The sequence below is a fragment of the Brachyhypopomus gauderio genome, chromosome 8 (assembly GCF_052324685.1).
Source record: "Brachyhypopomus gauderio isolate BG-103 chromosome 8, BGAUD_0.2, whole genome shotgun sequence".
Taxonomy (NCBI): Eukaryota; Metazoa; Chordata; class Actinopteri; order Gymnotiformes; family Hypopomidae; genus Brachyhypopomus; species Brachyhypopomus gauderio.
Genome location: NC_135218.1, coordinates 12676858 through 12692639, shown reverse-complemented (window position 1 = coordinate 12692639; position 15782 = coordinate 12676858). Strand labels below are relative to the sequence as shown.

The 15782-nt window shown below is 46.0% G+C and overlaps 1 protein-coding gene across 4 annotated transcripts in view; it reads right to left on the bottom strand.

The window, feature by feature from the left end:
• col7a1 (collagen, type VII, alpha 1) overlaps positions 1 to 15782 on the bottom strand; it is a 54666-nt gene that overhangs the window by 25969 nt on the left and 12915 nt on the right. For all 4 annotated transcript variants that reach the window (XM_077014573.1, XM_077014575.1, XM_077014572.1 and 1 more), the window contains 35 exons: positions 14726 to 14872; positions 14205 to 14330; positions 13773 to 13919; positions 12619 to 12741; positions 12205 to 12471; positions 11858 to 12001; positions 11372 to 11500; positions 10620 to 10766; positions 10329 to 10460; positions 10050 to 10196; positions 9379 to 9498; positions 9146 to 9295; positions 8687 to 8823; positions 8290 to 8416; positions 7949 to 8092; positions 7470 to 7645; positions 7120 to 7158; positions 7007 to 7033; positions 6671 to 6715; positions 6409 to 6519; positions 6123 to 6194; positions 5872 to 5907; positions 5702 to 5755; positions 5278 to 5349; positions 5064 to 5177; positions 4072 to 4107; positions 3917 to 3970; positions 2959 to 3030; positions 2381 to 2440; positions 1187 to 1222; positions 1049 to 1093; positions 555 to 590; positions 359 to 403; positions 236 to 271; positions 103 to 138 (listed from right to left, as the gene is read on the bottom strand). In XM_077014573.1, coding sequence (XP_076870688.1) covers positions 103 to 138; positions 236 to 271; positions 359 to 403; positions 555 to 590; positions 1049 to 1093; positions 1187 to 1222; positions 2381 to 2440; positions 2959 to 3030; positions 3917 to 3970; positions 4072 to 4107; positions 5064 to 5177; positions 5278 to 5349; positions 5702 to 5755; positions 5872 to 5907; positions 6123 to 6194; positions 6409 to 6519; positions 6671 to 6715; positions 7007 to 7033; positions 7120 to 7158; positions 7470 to 7645; positions 7949 to 8092; positions 8290 to 8416; positions 8687 to 8823; positions 9146 to 9295; positions 9379 to 9498; positions 10050 to 10196; positions 10329 to 10460; positions 10620 to 10766; positions 11372 to 11500; positions 11858 to 12001; positions 12205 to 12471; positions 12619 to 12741; positions 13773 to 13919; positions 14205 to 14330; positions 14726 to 14872 — 3389 coding nt within the window. The remainder of the gene's footprint in view (positions 1 to 102; positions 139 to 235; positions 272 to 358; positions 404 to 554; positions 591 to 1048; positions 1094 to 1186; positions 1223 to 2380; positions 2441 to 2958; positions 3031 to 3916; positions 3971 to 4071; positions 4108 to 5063; positions 5178 to 5277; positions 5350 to 5701; positions 5756 to 5871; positions 5908 to 6122; positions 6195 to 6408; positions 6520 to 6670; positions 6716 to 7006; positions 7034 to 7119; positions 7159 to 7469; positions 7646 to 7948; positions 8093 to 8289; positions 8417 to 8686; positions 8824 to 9145; positions 9296 to 9378; positions 9499 to 10049; positions 10197 to 10328; positions 10461 to 10619; positions 10767 to 11371; positions 11501 to 11857; positions 12002 to 12204; positions 12472 to 12618; positions 12742 to 13772; positions 13920 to 14204; positions 14331 to 14725; positions 14873 to 15782) is intronic.

Sequence of the window (15782 nt, the reverse complement as noted above, 5' to 3'; positions counted from 1 at the left end):
ATTTGAAAGGCACTCTCCTAAGGTGCCTTCAAAAAGGCGTTAATCTACCAAAGACATGGAAGTCACCAGCAATGGGAGTGACGGAGTGAGGCCTTAACTCACACTGCTGCCTGGTTCCCCCTTAGCACCATCTGCTCCCTATTGACAAAGAGGGGATTAGGGATAAAAATGACCACACAGCCCGACATGGCCTGCAGTGCTATGGCATGCAGTGCTGAGGTGATGAGCTCCTCACCTTCTCTCCTGGAAGGCCACTAGGACCTGGAAAACCCTGAAAACACACATACAAACAAATTCACAACCTGCAAATGGATGAGCATGCCTTCGCAAATTAACTGCAGGTCATGTGACTACGTACCCTGGGTCCTGAAGTTCCAACGGATCCTGGTTTGCCTGTTTCACCCTATTGCGCCCACACAGAAAGAAAGATAGAAAGAAAAAGAAAGGAAAGATAGCCATGTTGGCACCATATACTCAGGAACAAGCATCAGGAACAAAACATTTTTGAAAGGATAATAAATATTACTAAACCAAAAAGAGTAATTGAGACGTACTTTCTCTCCTGCTGGACCAGGTGGTCCTCGTTCACCCTGACAAAGACACATGCAGGGATTACAAGCATGGAGAAGAACATCACACACAGTTCAATCAGCAGATGGAGACACTATCAGTCTGGAGAGCATGAAGAGACTTGTCTACTCCGACTGATGGAAACTGGACTCATATTATTTTGATATTTGGACATATGAACCTGATTCATACTTCTTGACTAGAAGTAAAGGTCACCTCTTCAGTATTTTGATTCCAGTGGATTACAGACTGATTAGTCTCATTGATAATCATGTTATTAGGAGATTTTTTATAAATAAAGAAAACATGCTTTGGGGAAAATACTTATTTGCCCCAAGGGCATGGAATGTCACGCTTTTCTTGTTCAGCTCGTATTAGTGAGATTAGTACTATCTAATAGACCACATGCTTCAGTCTGCATTGAAGTTGCTGGTCCAAACCGTACGGCTCCGGCGGCTTGTGATGAAGAGGCACTCACCCGGTCCCCCTGTGATCCGGCCTCCCCTGTCTGACCTCGGTCACCCTATAGCAAACGACGAAGATGAAGACTGCTTTCTCGTTTTATTTCAATTTCTTCAAGCCAGGTAACATAGCTAAATAAATCATGCTTTTTTACCTTGCTTCCAATTTCACCTGGAGGACCACGTGGACCCTGGCATGTACACACACGATTACAAAAGTGGTGTTATTGGTATTACTGGAAAGCACCGTTTATACACTATATTGCCAAAAGTATTCGCTCACCTTCCTTGACTCACATATGAGCTTAATTGACATCCCATTCCTAATCCATATGGTTCAATATAATGCTGGTCCACCCTTTGCAGTTAGAACAGCTTCAATTCTTCTGTGAAGGCAGTCCACAAGGTTTAGGAGTGTGTCTATGGGGATTTTTGACCATTCATTCAAAAATCCCTTTGACCATTCTTCCAGAAGCGCATTTGTGTGATCACATACTGATGCTTGCCAAACTTTACATTTGGCACAATGCAGTCAGACAAGGACCATTCTCCTGGCAACCACCAAACCCAGACTCGTCCATCAGATTTCCAGATGGAGACGTGTGATTCATGACTCCAGAGAACGCACCTCCACTGCTCTAGAGTCCAGTGGCGGTGTGCTTTACACCACTGCATCTGACGCTTTGCATTGTACTTGGTGATGTATGGCTTGGATGCAGCTGCTCAACCATGGAAACCCATTCCATGAAGCTCTGTTCTTGAGCTAATCTGAAGGCCACATGAAGTTTGGATGTCTATAGTGATTGACACTGCAGAAAGTTGGATCTCTTTGCACTGTACACTTCAGCATCCGCTGACCCCGCTCTGTCAGTTTACGTGGCCTACCACTTCGTGGCTGAGTTGCTGTTGTTCCCGAACACTTCCATTTTCTTATAATACAGCTGACAGTTGTGGAATATTTAGGAGTGTGGAAATTTCAAGACTGGATTTGTTGCACAGGTAGCAACCTATCACAGTTCCACACCGAGCTGCTGAGAGTGACCCATTCTTTTGCAAATGTTTGCAAAAACAGTCTGCATGCCTAGGTGCTTAATTTTATACACCTGTGGCCATGGAAGTGATTGGAACACTTGATTCTGATCATTTGGATGGGTGAGCGAATACTTTTGACAATATAGTATATGTGTAAGCATATAACACTCTGTGAGAACAGGCAGGTGGGTGTGTTATTGTCTGACTGAATAGTATCATGTACATTGTAATAAACTGCAATACATAGTGAGTGTGAATGTGCACAAGTATACAGGAAGCAAATGTGGTGAGTGAAATGTGTGTGAGAGACATCACACCCGATCACCAGGCTCTCCTGGCCTCCCTGGGGGTCCTGGACTGCCTTCAGAGCTTTCACCCTGAAAAACACAGCCGACAGTTTAACCACACACTCAACCACACACAGTTTAACCGCACACTCAACCACATACAGTTTAGTTTAACCGCACACTCAACCACACACAGTTTAACCGCACACTCAACCACACACAGTTTAACCGCACACTCAACCACACACAGTTTAACCGCACACTCAACCACACACAGTTTAACCACACACTCAACCACACACAGTTTAACCACACACTCAACTACACCACCCACGTTATTCATGAACCTTTACATGTCTCACTAACATTGAGTTAAAAGTAATCTGGAACACAAAGCTATCTAACCAATAGCTGCCCTGCGATCAGAATCTGACGATGAGTAGAGGAGTGAATACAAATATTGCTGCTTAAGTGAGTGGTCAGTTAAACAAAACAACTTTCCTTAAATACACACACACACGCACACACACACACACACCAAAAAAGACATTAAAACAGCAACAACAACAACAACAAAAACAATTCTCTGAGCAGATGAACAAATTCACCATTTCTCCCTTAGCTCCTTTCTGTCCAGGCAGTCCCCTAAGGCCCTGGGGTCCTCCTGGCCCTGGAGTGCCCTACAGGAAGACAAACACAGTTAGGTCGTCCTCCTGTTAGTATTGTGTGTCCCACGGGGACGGCGTCATGCGTCTTTGTTTACGGTCTGGTTTCTGTTTGGGTTTTGTCCTTGGCCTTGTATTCTAACTCCTCCCCCATGCCTGTCTGTGACTATTAAATTCACACGTTTTATGTTGAGCAATGTTCCCTATTTCACATCTCCACCTGTCCTTAACTCCTCGAGGTGAAGTCTTACCATTACATGACTGTGTCGAAGCTGCTTTCTCCTTCCTTTCTAAAGTGTTTCAACACTTTAACTGTTTTTTACATCAAGTTTCTGGGTTATGTTGTCTACATGTGAATAAACTCTTGCCTGTTACTATGACTACCATATACTTACCCTAACAAACCTATCAAGCACATATCTTGCCTCATATAAGTTGTCATAAAACACTGCTTAACTATATATACGTCTCCCAATTTGAGGAATTAAGTTATGAAATGCACTCTAGCCCAATTGTAAAGCATTTTTTTCAACACAATATTTGTGTCACAATTCTTCAATTTAATAAATTATATGACTATATCACACAGTGATCTGGTTTTGTACAGTTTTAATATATAATGCTCACATTTAGTCAATTCCTGTATTAGTATAACAAGCCCCAAATTGTAAAGTTTGATTTTCTGCATTACTTTAAACAACACAATAACACACACACACACACACACACACACACACACGCGCTCGCGTGCGCGCACACACACACACACACACACACACACACACACACACACACACACACACACACACACACACACACAGGTACACAAGTTATCACTTACTATATCTTACTGTGCAAGTTATCACTATCACTTAATGCTTTTGGAAGTGAAGATACTTACTGGTTCACCTTTATCTCCTTTCCCTGCTACCCCACTGCCCACTCCAGGAAGGCCCTGTGGTTTCAGGCAAGAGGCCATATTTTTATTTTAGCACATGGCAGGAGGTAACAGCTTTGTGTTATATCTGTGTGATTATAGAGTTCACCACGACTCACTCTTTCACCAGGGCTTCCTTTATCTCCCCTTTCCCCCTGTCATAGAACGTGAGAGAAAGAGAGAGAGAGACAGAGCGAGAGAGAGAGAGAGTGAGAGAGCGAGAGAGAGAGAGAGCAAGACAGAGAGAATGAGCAGAGAAGAGAAGTAGAGAGAAAGCTTGATTAATACTTAAGACGATGCCTAACTTTTCATCCACTGTTGACTAATCATCTAAATCCCAAGGTCTTGTTGACGTCCCAGCCAGCAGTAAATGTCCCGGTAAGAAACTGAGGTAGACAGGACAATCTTTTCTCTCATAATATTTGGTCACACATTCAAGTCATCACCAAAATCGTGCACACTCACCCATTTAGCTAATTGTCAGATTCATCGTGTTTAGAGCATGACGCAAAGAAGCAGAAGTAGAAGAACGTTTGCTATGTTGGTATTACAGAGGAAGAAACTCAACACATGTAGACAGGTGAGATACTGTGGGCCCATCTTGGTGTGTACCCTGTAGTTTTCGACGTATCACGGATCTCACAAGGATCAGCCCTCTGTCTCTTGGCATGGGTCTTTAATACTGTATGTAATAACTTATTGTTACTGGTTTTCCCCTAAGGCTCAGGTGAATGTACCACAGTTTGGTATATTAATAGGGATACTTTATTAATAGGGATTAAATACCACGTCACACATTTAGTCGAGCTACTCATGAGGTTTTATGAATCTGGCCTACCGCCATTGTCATTTTAAGTCAAGAAGTCTTACTGTAATCTGTCATAACTCCTATCACTCAGTTGCAGACAGTATTGACCTTAATAGAACTGCTTGCGGTGATCTCTTAAATTGAAAACGCGCTTTGAAGTACATAAGCCCATTCCCATACACACACACTTACACACACACACACACACACACACACACACACACACACACACACACACACACACACACACACACACACACACACACACATCTGAACAGCCCATGGAATGAGTGACAAGCTCACCTTTATAGAGAGTCCAGGTGTGCCTGGTATCCCGGGGCGACCATCTTGCCCTGGCAGGCCCGGTGCTCCTGCCCCTCCTTTCACCCCATCTATGCCCGTCCGTCCTGGACTGCCCTGCACACAGAGTGGCAGCTACTCAGACCGGCCCAAAACCGGCCCGGGCGTCATCACGGATCCCCGGCGGCCATCCGGCGGCTTGTGTGTGTCACCTCACCGGGATTCCTGGTATTCCGGGTTCTCCTTTGCGGCCCGGCAAGCCTCCTCCCGTAGCGGACCCAGGATCCCCCTGTCACAGACACACATGTTCCTCAGCGGGGAAGGCACGCGCACTGATCCCAGACCAGGCCTGCGCCAAGGTCCCAGCAGGCCGTGCCACACCCCCCCCCCCCCCCCCGCTAAATTAAGGTGATTTTCAAATTAAAGCGATTCGCGGATAAAGTTACCCTCCATCTCAGAGGAATGAACACATGAGCAATGAGAAAGCGCACGTCTTTTAATATTCGACGACTAGTTCAAACAAGCCGCTCACATGCCTTACTCAGGCGGCAGCGTCAGACTGAAGTAGGCACAGAACACTCTGAACACCGCAAAGCATTATGGGTTCAAAGAGAGTCTAGCAGTGGAGGGGAAGCTCTTACCCTATCACCTTTCTCTCCTTTAGCTCCCAGAGACCCTGTCACGCCAGGATCTCCCTAAAAAACACACACATTAAAGTGTTACACGGGGGTGTATGTATGTGTGTGTGTGTGTGTGTGTGTGTGTGTGTGTGTGTGTGTGTGTGTGTGTGTGTGTGTGTGTGTATACTCACAGGATCTCCCCTCATCCCAGGTAATCCCTGAGATCCCTATAATGAAGGAAGTGAATTCAGTAACTAATCACAGATGTCAGCACACTGAGTGCTACTGTAGTAGTAGTAGTAGTAATTACTACTGGGTCAATAAAGTTCATCATCGAGTTAATGTTGAGTGAACTATATAAATGTTGCAAACTACATTGGAGACTCTGACCAGTTGGATTATTGCGACCATAGCTGTTACGACCTTTTTGTGGTTTACTCACAGGAGGCCCAACTGCACCAGGGGAGCCTGGACGTCCAGGAACTCCTGGACTTCCATCCAGTCCTGGAAAACCCTGCATGAAGATGATAATTGGGAATAACAGAATGAATGATTGATGAACACAAGAATGTGTGTATTCTGTGGCGTGTGAACGGACAGGAGTTCTGTTGTGTGTAAGCTAGGGCTGATCTAGCATTACAGTTGTGTCTCCGTATGTACAAGGTGGAGTGTAGGAGTGTGTCCCTGATGAATGTAGTGTACAGTACTGAGTGTGAGACTTCTCCCACCCTCTCTCCTTTATCTCCTCTCACACCAGCGGCCGGTACACTTCGTCCTGGTGGACCAGGTGGCCCCTCAGGCCCTCTAGGGCCTTCATGACCAGGTGTGCCATCACGACCCTGACACACACACACACACACACACACACACACACACACACACACACACACACACACACACACACACACACACACACACACACACACACACTTCATATAATAACAGAACAAATCTACCTCTTGACAGCAGGAACTAGAGAATGAGACTTACAGGCTCTCCTTTCCTTCCAGGGACTCCATCTCTTCCTCTTTCACCCTAAACAGCATTTACCATATGACGACATCAAACGCATGACAAAATGCACAAAACACCACAGAACAAGCAGAGGATGTGAAGCATCTTTCTGATTATCCTGCTCCACAAATGGTACGTATTAGTTCACAATGCATGCTAATCAGTCATGCAGAAGATGTTTTATTATGAGGATAAATATTCACGTTAAATAATCTTAATGTTAATGAACTGCTTTTGCAAACGGGCACAAGTCTTATTCACTGGCAAAAGGTTTAAAGATGAGATTTGTGTACACAGTTATGAGCATTTTACCTTCTGCCCAAGTTCACCCTTCTCCCCCTACAAGAACGGAAGACACCACGATCACAATAACGTTTAAATGGCAAAAGCATAACTTTATGGCTTTGTGTGTGTGAGTTATTTACTTGTGGACACTGTACAGTGCAGGGTTCTGCGCCAGGACCCTGAAGCAAACACACACAGACACCAACAATAAGATAGAGCTTGTAGTGCATCATCTCATCATGTCATTTCACGTTACATGTTACATGTTATTCAATTGCAGTTGTTTACAGATACAAGACATTTCCACAGATAAAGACGTCTCCTCTGCGTGACCGTGAGAGTGTGAGTGTGTGAGACAGTGAGAAGCCAACGTGAGGACAGGGGAAAACTCAGCTGTCCAGTCCTCTAAATGGCCATAAATAGAGCTGGAGTGTATGACGCAGATGTGGTGTGTGTGTGTGTGTGTGTGTGTGTGTGTATGTGTGTGTACCGGGGCACCGGTCCCTCTGGCGAGGCCACAGAGCAGCTCTGCCAGTTCCGGCTGCAGCTTGTCAAGATCGGCTGCGCTACGCCCGTCCAGCAGGTTCTGGGTGCTGCCGTCGGTGACAGCCTGACGCAGCTCCTCCAGGTCCGCTTGGCCGATCCCCACGGCCAGAACCGTCACACCTGAGACACACGGCTCAGGTCAGCACAACATTGGCCCGCACACACACACACACACACACACACACACACACACACACACACACACACACACACACACACACACCACACGTGCTGGAACGTTTCATGGTGGGAGTGGAAGCTCAACGGCATCTTAAAACAATATTTAAAAACAAGTTTTTAAACTTGGAGATAAGATCCACGTGTGTGACGTGTGTGTGTGTGTGTGTGTGTGTGTGTGTGTGTGTGTGTGTGTGTGTGTGTGTGTGTGTGTGTGTGTGACTGTATGTTTGTCCATGTATTCACCTGCGTTCCTAAGTGCTGCCGCAGGTCGTCTGATGTCATCAGCTGATTTCTCGTCGGCGATGATGACGACGGCTCCCGGCACGTGAGGCCTTCGTCCCGCACTCACACTCAGCAAATACTGTCGAGTGAATGTCAAGGCCTGACCTAAACATACACCAACACAATTCACAATTACTGTGTGCACAAACACATGCCACAACTAATCACTGTATGCCTAATGAACACATTCAAAAAAGACCTGGACATCATTAAGAAAGTTCTGGTACAGGGCTCAACATGAACATTTTGACAACAATGCCAGACGATTTCTTACACAGTGCCACAGTCGTACGTGTACAGACCTATATTGTTTCCAGGTCTGTCTGTAAATGTGGTGGACAGAATGTCTCGCAAAAGACTTTCACTGTTGCTATGCTGATTGAGGAGGAAGCGCACTTTGGGTTCTGTGCTGTAGACCACTGCCCCCATCTGGAGAAAGAAGGTATTACAAGCAGTTCAGAAACAGCAATTCAAAACAGCCACTTTCTCTGCCCAGACAAATCAGTACTAACACATATATCTCCATACCAAATGATGTACAGATACATACAATCGCTCAATCACTTTTCTGATGTTTAAAAACATATATGCAGTACTATAGCGGTGCACCCATGCACTAAATGACACGCCCAGTTAAACCACGCCCTCCTGTGGCACTGAGCCATCACACAGCAGGCCCGGTAGGCCGGCCGGCCCCACCTGGGAGTCCCTGGCCCCGACAGCAGTGAGGGACCCTGCAGCGCTGGTGAGCAGAGCCAGCAGAGGCTGGTGTAGGGCGGCGTGATCACGGGAGGCAGGGATCACGAACACCACGTCCAAACGGCCATCCACGCACACTGGGAGAGGCGGAACACAACAACACACGTTACCACACATGTTAAGCCCTTGTGGGGCCGTAACACACACACACACACACATGTCGCTAGGGTCCGCCACGATCGAGCAGCAAGAGCAGGTGATTAATGAACAATGAACCTTAAACATCTGGATTCTTACAGACGTCTGGAAATGCTAATGCTAAAGCTTCCACAAGTGGCATTGTGAATTTTGTTGAAAATAATTGCAACAGACAAAACAGTAAAACAGATAGAAAGGAGGTGTGAAGAGAAAAGAAAAGAGAGAAGAACAGGTGAGGATGAAGAAGGGAGAGCGTGTAACCTGTGCGCTCCTCGGCGCTGGTCTCGGGCCCCGCCTCACTGCCGAAGGCGGGCTGCAGGGTGAAGCGGTAGCGCCGTCCCAGTCTCAGACCCGTCACACGGAACGAACCGGTGCTACCCGGAAGCGTCAGCGACTGGCCGGGGCCTTGGTCTGAAACACACTCGCTCCGTTACACGCTATCCGACACGCCTGACGTCATGGCGACAGCGGCATCGCGGCCACGCGTGTCTCACCTCTCTCGTCCTGCCAGCGCAGTATGTATCCTGTGGCCCCCGCGACTGGGTTCCAACCCAGCAGCACAGAGCTCTGGGTAATGTCTGCCACCCTGAGGTCCGTCACAGGTCGCGACGGTGCTGAGGGGGTAAGATGTGCAGGGGTAAGACAGGATTAAAGTCCGGATCTGAGAGAGTGGACACCACTGAACGAAGAAGCAGCAGGTCGCTCGTGAGTGACTGAAAGGTGTGTGTGTGTGTGTGTGTGTGTGTGTGTGTGTGTGTGTGTGTGTGTGTGTGTGTGTATGTATATGTGTGTGTGTGTGTGTGTGTGTGTGTGTGTGTGTGTGTGTGTGTGTGTGTATGTATATGTGTGTGTGTGTGTGTGTGTGTGTGTGTGTGTGTGTGTGTGTGTGTGTGTGTGTGTGTGTGTGTGTGTATATGTGTGTGTGTGTGTGTGTGTGTGTGTATGTATATGTGTGTGTGTGTGTGTGTGTGTGTGTGTGTGTGTGTGTGTGTGTGTGTGTATGTATATGTGTGTGTGTGTGTGTGTGTGTGTGTGTGTGTGTGTGTGTGTGTGTATGTATATGTGTGTGTGTGTGTGTGTGTGTGTGTGTGTGTGTGTGTGTGTGTGTGTGTGTGTGTGTGTGTGTGTGTGTGTGTGTGTGTGTGTGTGTGTGTGTGTGTCGTACCAGTAGACCATGTGATGGTCACCGGTTGTCCTTCTCTCCTTCCCTTCAGAGTGGCCAGACGTATAGTGTACGCCAAGCCAGGACGGAGGCTGTCCAGAACAAAAGAGCTTGCGTGTCCATCGATGAGACGACTCGATTCAGGCTCACCTAAGACAAGCAGGCCATGTGAGTGAACACGCCATGCAACGTGCAGTTATGTACTGTGTAATGGGGCGTATTTCATTGTGTAATGAGGTGTTAAGTATTGTGGGACGGGGAGCTGTGTTGTGTAGCTTGTACCTTGCGAGGACCTCCAGTAGACTCTGTATCCATCGACGCCTCTTACGGCTCTCCAAGCAATGCGCAGAGAACCTGAGGTTGACTCGACTACGCGCACTTCTTCAACTTCTTCCACTGGTGTTGGTGCTGGTGCTGGATATCAACACGCAAAAACATACACACACATGATGATGATCATTATCATCATCATCATCATCATCATCATCCTCACATCCATACTTACACACTGACCTGTGATCGAATGCACACAGACACTGTTAGCCTGAGCACTCCTCAAGCATAAACACTGACCTGTGGTGACTTTGACGGACACTGGAGGCCCCTCTCGGTTCTGGATCTGGGCCATGACCTGAACATCATACTGAGCCCCTCCATCCAGCTGCTTGAGGTCCACCCACGTCACATCACCGCCCACCAGCTGCACCTGCTCCTGTCCACCTATACACACACAGACGGAAATACACACACACCGAACCACCAGCACACACGGCCAGAGATACATGTTAAACTACTAGCTCCTCATATACACCATGGCAGGGATGCTAATATGGCTACATTTCTGCCAATGCTAACTTAACATTATGCCAATTGAATTCAGCTTAATTGACATTAGGTACCAACATGTATTCTATATACGCACACATTCAATGACAGCAAGTTGAGACAGTGAGCTGCATACTATCCTATATATTTCAGACATGGACATGATATTTCATATGAGGAGAGAAAATGAGCAGAACAGCAGGTAAACACTAACAGGTAAACACCCTTTACTGATGGTCTGCCTGGTTGTTGGGGAACCGGTCTTTGTGACTGGAGTTTTGTGGGTTTTTTATTCCCAGGCCCTAGGCCATGACTGAAGTGCCCTTGAGCAAGGCACTTAACCCCAACTGCTCCCCTGGCACTGGGTTAGGGTACCACAGCCCCCTAGTGATCACTAGTGTGCACTTTGCAAGTCGCTCTGGATAAAACCTTCGTTATGGCGGGCGCTACCGAGACCTCTCTTAAGGCAGTTGTGTGTGGGGACGTCTGCTGGGACTCACCGTCGCTCCTCTTCCACAGCACCCTGTACCCCGTTGCCCCCTGGACTCCCACCCAGCTGATCCGGACCACCTCCCCTCGGGGCTCCTGCAGGAGTTGAGTGACGGCTCCCACCACCTCCTGCTCAGAGACTGGAGCCAGACAGGATTAAAGTCAGCCTTTTGGCTCGCATGCACAACGGCACGTCAAGAACACACAGCAAATAGCCACTCTAGACCCATAAAAGCACCAACGATTCTGTCACACTGTAACCTTCACTTACAAACAAAATGTAGATAATTACTATTTCAGTGAAACGCTCAGAAGAAGAGCAGCACAAGTTTGTTAGGCGTGCTGGTTTAATTACAGTGTGCTACACACGATCCCCCACGAACAGCAGGCACCACCGTGAGCTGCGATCAAGTCGACAGCCCATCGAGCGCCTTTTCTATTCACCGGAACATGCGAGTTGATGACGACGTGCCTGGAGACATGAAGGGAGACGCTACCTGTCTTGGCGTTCAGAGTGGCAGCAGGACTCTCGCGAGAGCCAGACAGTGCAGAGACAGACACTCTGTAGGCGGAGTCCTGCTGCAGCCTGTCTAGGGTGTAGGATGTGACATCAGCAGGGAGGATCTGAGAGTCCTCCACACCTGCAACCAAAGAACGGTAATTACGGCAAGCAATGACACACTCCTCTGATGCTCCAAAAGTCATATAGTGCTGGAGGTGAATTTTATTCTGTGTAGCCTGGCACTGACTCACACTATTAATTGCAGTATTGATAGCAGTATTGACAGCAGTACTATCTGCAATATCAATAGTCTTTCCAGTGACCTCCACATGTCATGCATACCATCTCTACGCTGCCAGCTGATTTTGTAGCCTGTTGCTCTGGCTACTGGTGCCCAAGATATTCGGATCCGCTTGGAACTGATGTCAACGATCTGCAAGCCCGTGACGGTCCCGATGTAGCCACTGGTTCTGGTGGAGACGGTCAGCACGTCACCAAGGCGACCGCTGCTGACAGGAGCCACACCCACCACAACGGTCTCGTCAGGCTGCAGCCCTTCTATAGTGAAGGTGCTGGTGTCTGCCCCAAGCATGCGGGCCTGCTCAACATCTGACAAACGAGAGAGAGAGAGAGAGAGAGAGAGAGAGAGAGAGAGAGAGAGAGAGAGAGAGAGAGAGAGAGAATGTGTATGCAAGTGTGATTACATATAGAGAATTTAAGGTTCTGAAATGAAACGCATGTATTTCATGCACTTACTGTTTCCTTGGCTCCAAGTGATCCTATATCCTGTGGCATCGCTGATTCCAGTCCATGCAATCCTGATTCGCCGGCTGTTGGCAGTCACTACACGCAGGTTCGTGACCTTGCTCGGAATTTGCGCTGTCAAATATTTAGTTATGTAAATGGATTGAGCCAGAACAATGATATATTCAGCCATGAATTTAGTCATCCCTCAATCCATCAATCCATCTACCAGTAAATCACACTGACAATGGACCTGGTCAATATGACCTTCACAACTTTTGAAAGTATAAGCCAATATAAAATATAAGCCAAAGTCAGCATGAACATTTCTAGCTGATGCCGGTCATAACCACAAGCAAAGAAGAGCGTGTATTCATAAATGGTCTCCTGTCTGCCCTGAGCATTAGGACAATATATAGGGGCCTCAGACAATGACTGCCACAGCGGTACACAACCCTGTTCCTGGAGCTATCCTGTCCTGAACTTTGAACCATACACTTGATCCAGCTAATCAAAGCTGGATCAAGGCTGGATCAGTTAATCATCTTCACAAGCTTCTAATACAAAAGCCAAATATTTAAGTAAAGTTAAGTTGGAAAATATCTGTACAGTGTGCAGGGCCGGAGTGGGACACATTTTCAGCCCGGGAGTTTCATGTCCAAATCCGGCCCAAAATTATTTTTCCCTCCCAATCGGCCCAAACTAGAGACTGACATGAGCCGGCCCATCGGGAATCCTCCCGAATCTCCCGATTAGCCACTCCGGCTCTGACAGTGTGTAAGATTAGCATGTATTGGGTGGGCAGTCTATAATAACACAACAATATATGTGTTACATGCTAATTTGTCAGATCATTTTCATGCTTGGATGCTGGCTCAGATGACAACAGCTAACTCAGGAATATGTGCAGATATATCTGCGCACACACACACACACACACACACACACACACACACACACACACACACACACACACACACACACACACACTCACACACTCACACACACACACACACACACACACACACACACACACACACACACACACACACACACACACACACTCACACTCACACACACACACACACACACACACACACACACACACACACTCACACACACACACACACACACACACACACACACACACACACACACACACACACCTGCTTTGATGTAGATAGTGGCTGGATCTCCCTCCTTGTGGCCCACCAAAGTGATCACACTTACAGAGTAAGACACTCCTCCTACCAGGTCACTTAGGTCAATGCTTGTCTGGTTTCCAGTAACAACCCTCTTCACCTCTACACCCGCTGAAGAAGGCAGAGTATATCAAAATATACAAAAACATGTTTTATGGAAAAATCAAGTCCAAGTGGCCATGAACACAACAACATGATATGCCATGTTTAAACTGAATGGAAAAAGTAAAAACATGGTTGTTATTTCTACACTAAGCATACCTATAATCATATTCAACTTCATGGATTTAACCTGAAATGAATTCAGGGTCACCACAAATTCAACAGATACATGCTAGTACCATTTCCACAGTAAGTTCTGTACATAGATTCATGTTATGTTAAATGTAACCTTACATTCAGTATTAAGGATGAGGATGTTGTACTGGGTTGCCCCGGCGACCCCTGTCCACCCCAGACGTACGGTGTTGCCGACTGACTCCAGCACTCGCAGATTGGAGACTCTACCCACAGGCTGACTCACTGGAGACAACATTTCTACTGTAAATACTGGTGCCAATGCACCAAACATCCATGGGGCATTACATGTCCATATACTGACAGGTGAAATCTGCTTTATGAAGAAGGTTTGTCATCATAATCAATTTCAAATTCATGCAAAGCAGAGGCTACTGTTGAACTGTATACCTTTAAATAATTCATCACAACACTGACACCTTTTAAAAGGTCACACTGATATCTGGCATATGGCACTAATGCTGTGAGGTGTTTAAGCTGGCATTAATCTTTTAACTATTTAGCGGTAGGTCCGGAAGTACATTTATATCCTCATTTATTAAAATGGTTTGTGGCATCTACATACTGTTAATGGCATCAACACTGCGTGTAAGTGGTTCACACCAGCTGATTGCTCTGACCTGTGGACTCAGTGGAGATGTGTGTGGCCTCCTCTCTCCCATCATAGAGTGTGTACAGGGTTACGATGTAATCAGTGCTGGGCTGCAGACCTCTGATTTCATAGCTTGTTGTGTCCTGTGAAAATGTCTGTTTCTGAGCCCTGTCACCTGTGGATGAAGCCCAAACAACATTCAGGCTGCAATTTATCGAAGAGTTTGAATCCGTGACATACCTGTGACTTGATTTGTGAGTAGAAATAACCATTACAAGGATTCTAAAATATACTGATTAATTTTGTTCATACACACTGTAAAACCCAACAAGTTCACTAAACTCAAAAGTTTTGTTGTAACCGATTACCTAAGAAATTTTAAGTTCATGTAATATCATTTTTAAGTACAGTTAACTTTAAAAAAATAAAACTTTAAATAAAATATATAAGTTTAGGAAAATCTTAATTTTAAAAAAATATTTATATTTTTTAAGTACTACATACTACAATACTTTTAGTAATAATTATATAATTAATATAATTTCCCCCAACTTTACCTTTTTTTTTTTTTTTTACGGCATTTGGCAGACACTCTTATCCAGAGCGACTTACATTTTATCTAATTTTTTTTTATACAAGTGAGCAATTGAGGGTTAAGGGTCTTGCTCAGGGGCATCTCAGTCATAGCCTCAAGTCTGGGAATCGAACCCACGACCCTCCGGTCACAAGACCAGTTCCCTAACCACCAGGCCATGACGCACCGCCATTGTTACCACTGTAAAAAGTAAATCCGGAACACCGGGCATATTGGTGACGTCAGACGCTGCGTGACTTTGGATACTTGTAAATTATAATGTTAGTGACAGTCATTACTCAAAAATATGTACTCATTTAAACTTAAAACATAACAAAAAGTTAAGACAGCGCAAAACCTTAATGCTGGGTTAACTAAATAACAAGATTTGAGTGTTATACCAATAAAGAGTATAAGTTAACAATACTGTTCGGGTTTACAGTGCAGTATGTGCAATGCATGCTACAAAAATATCTATTTTCATTTTACCAATAGGCTATGCTTAGTTGTT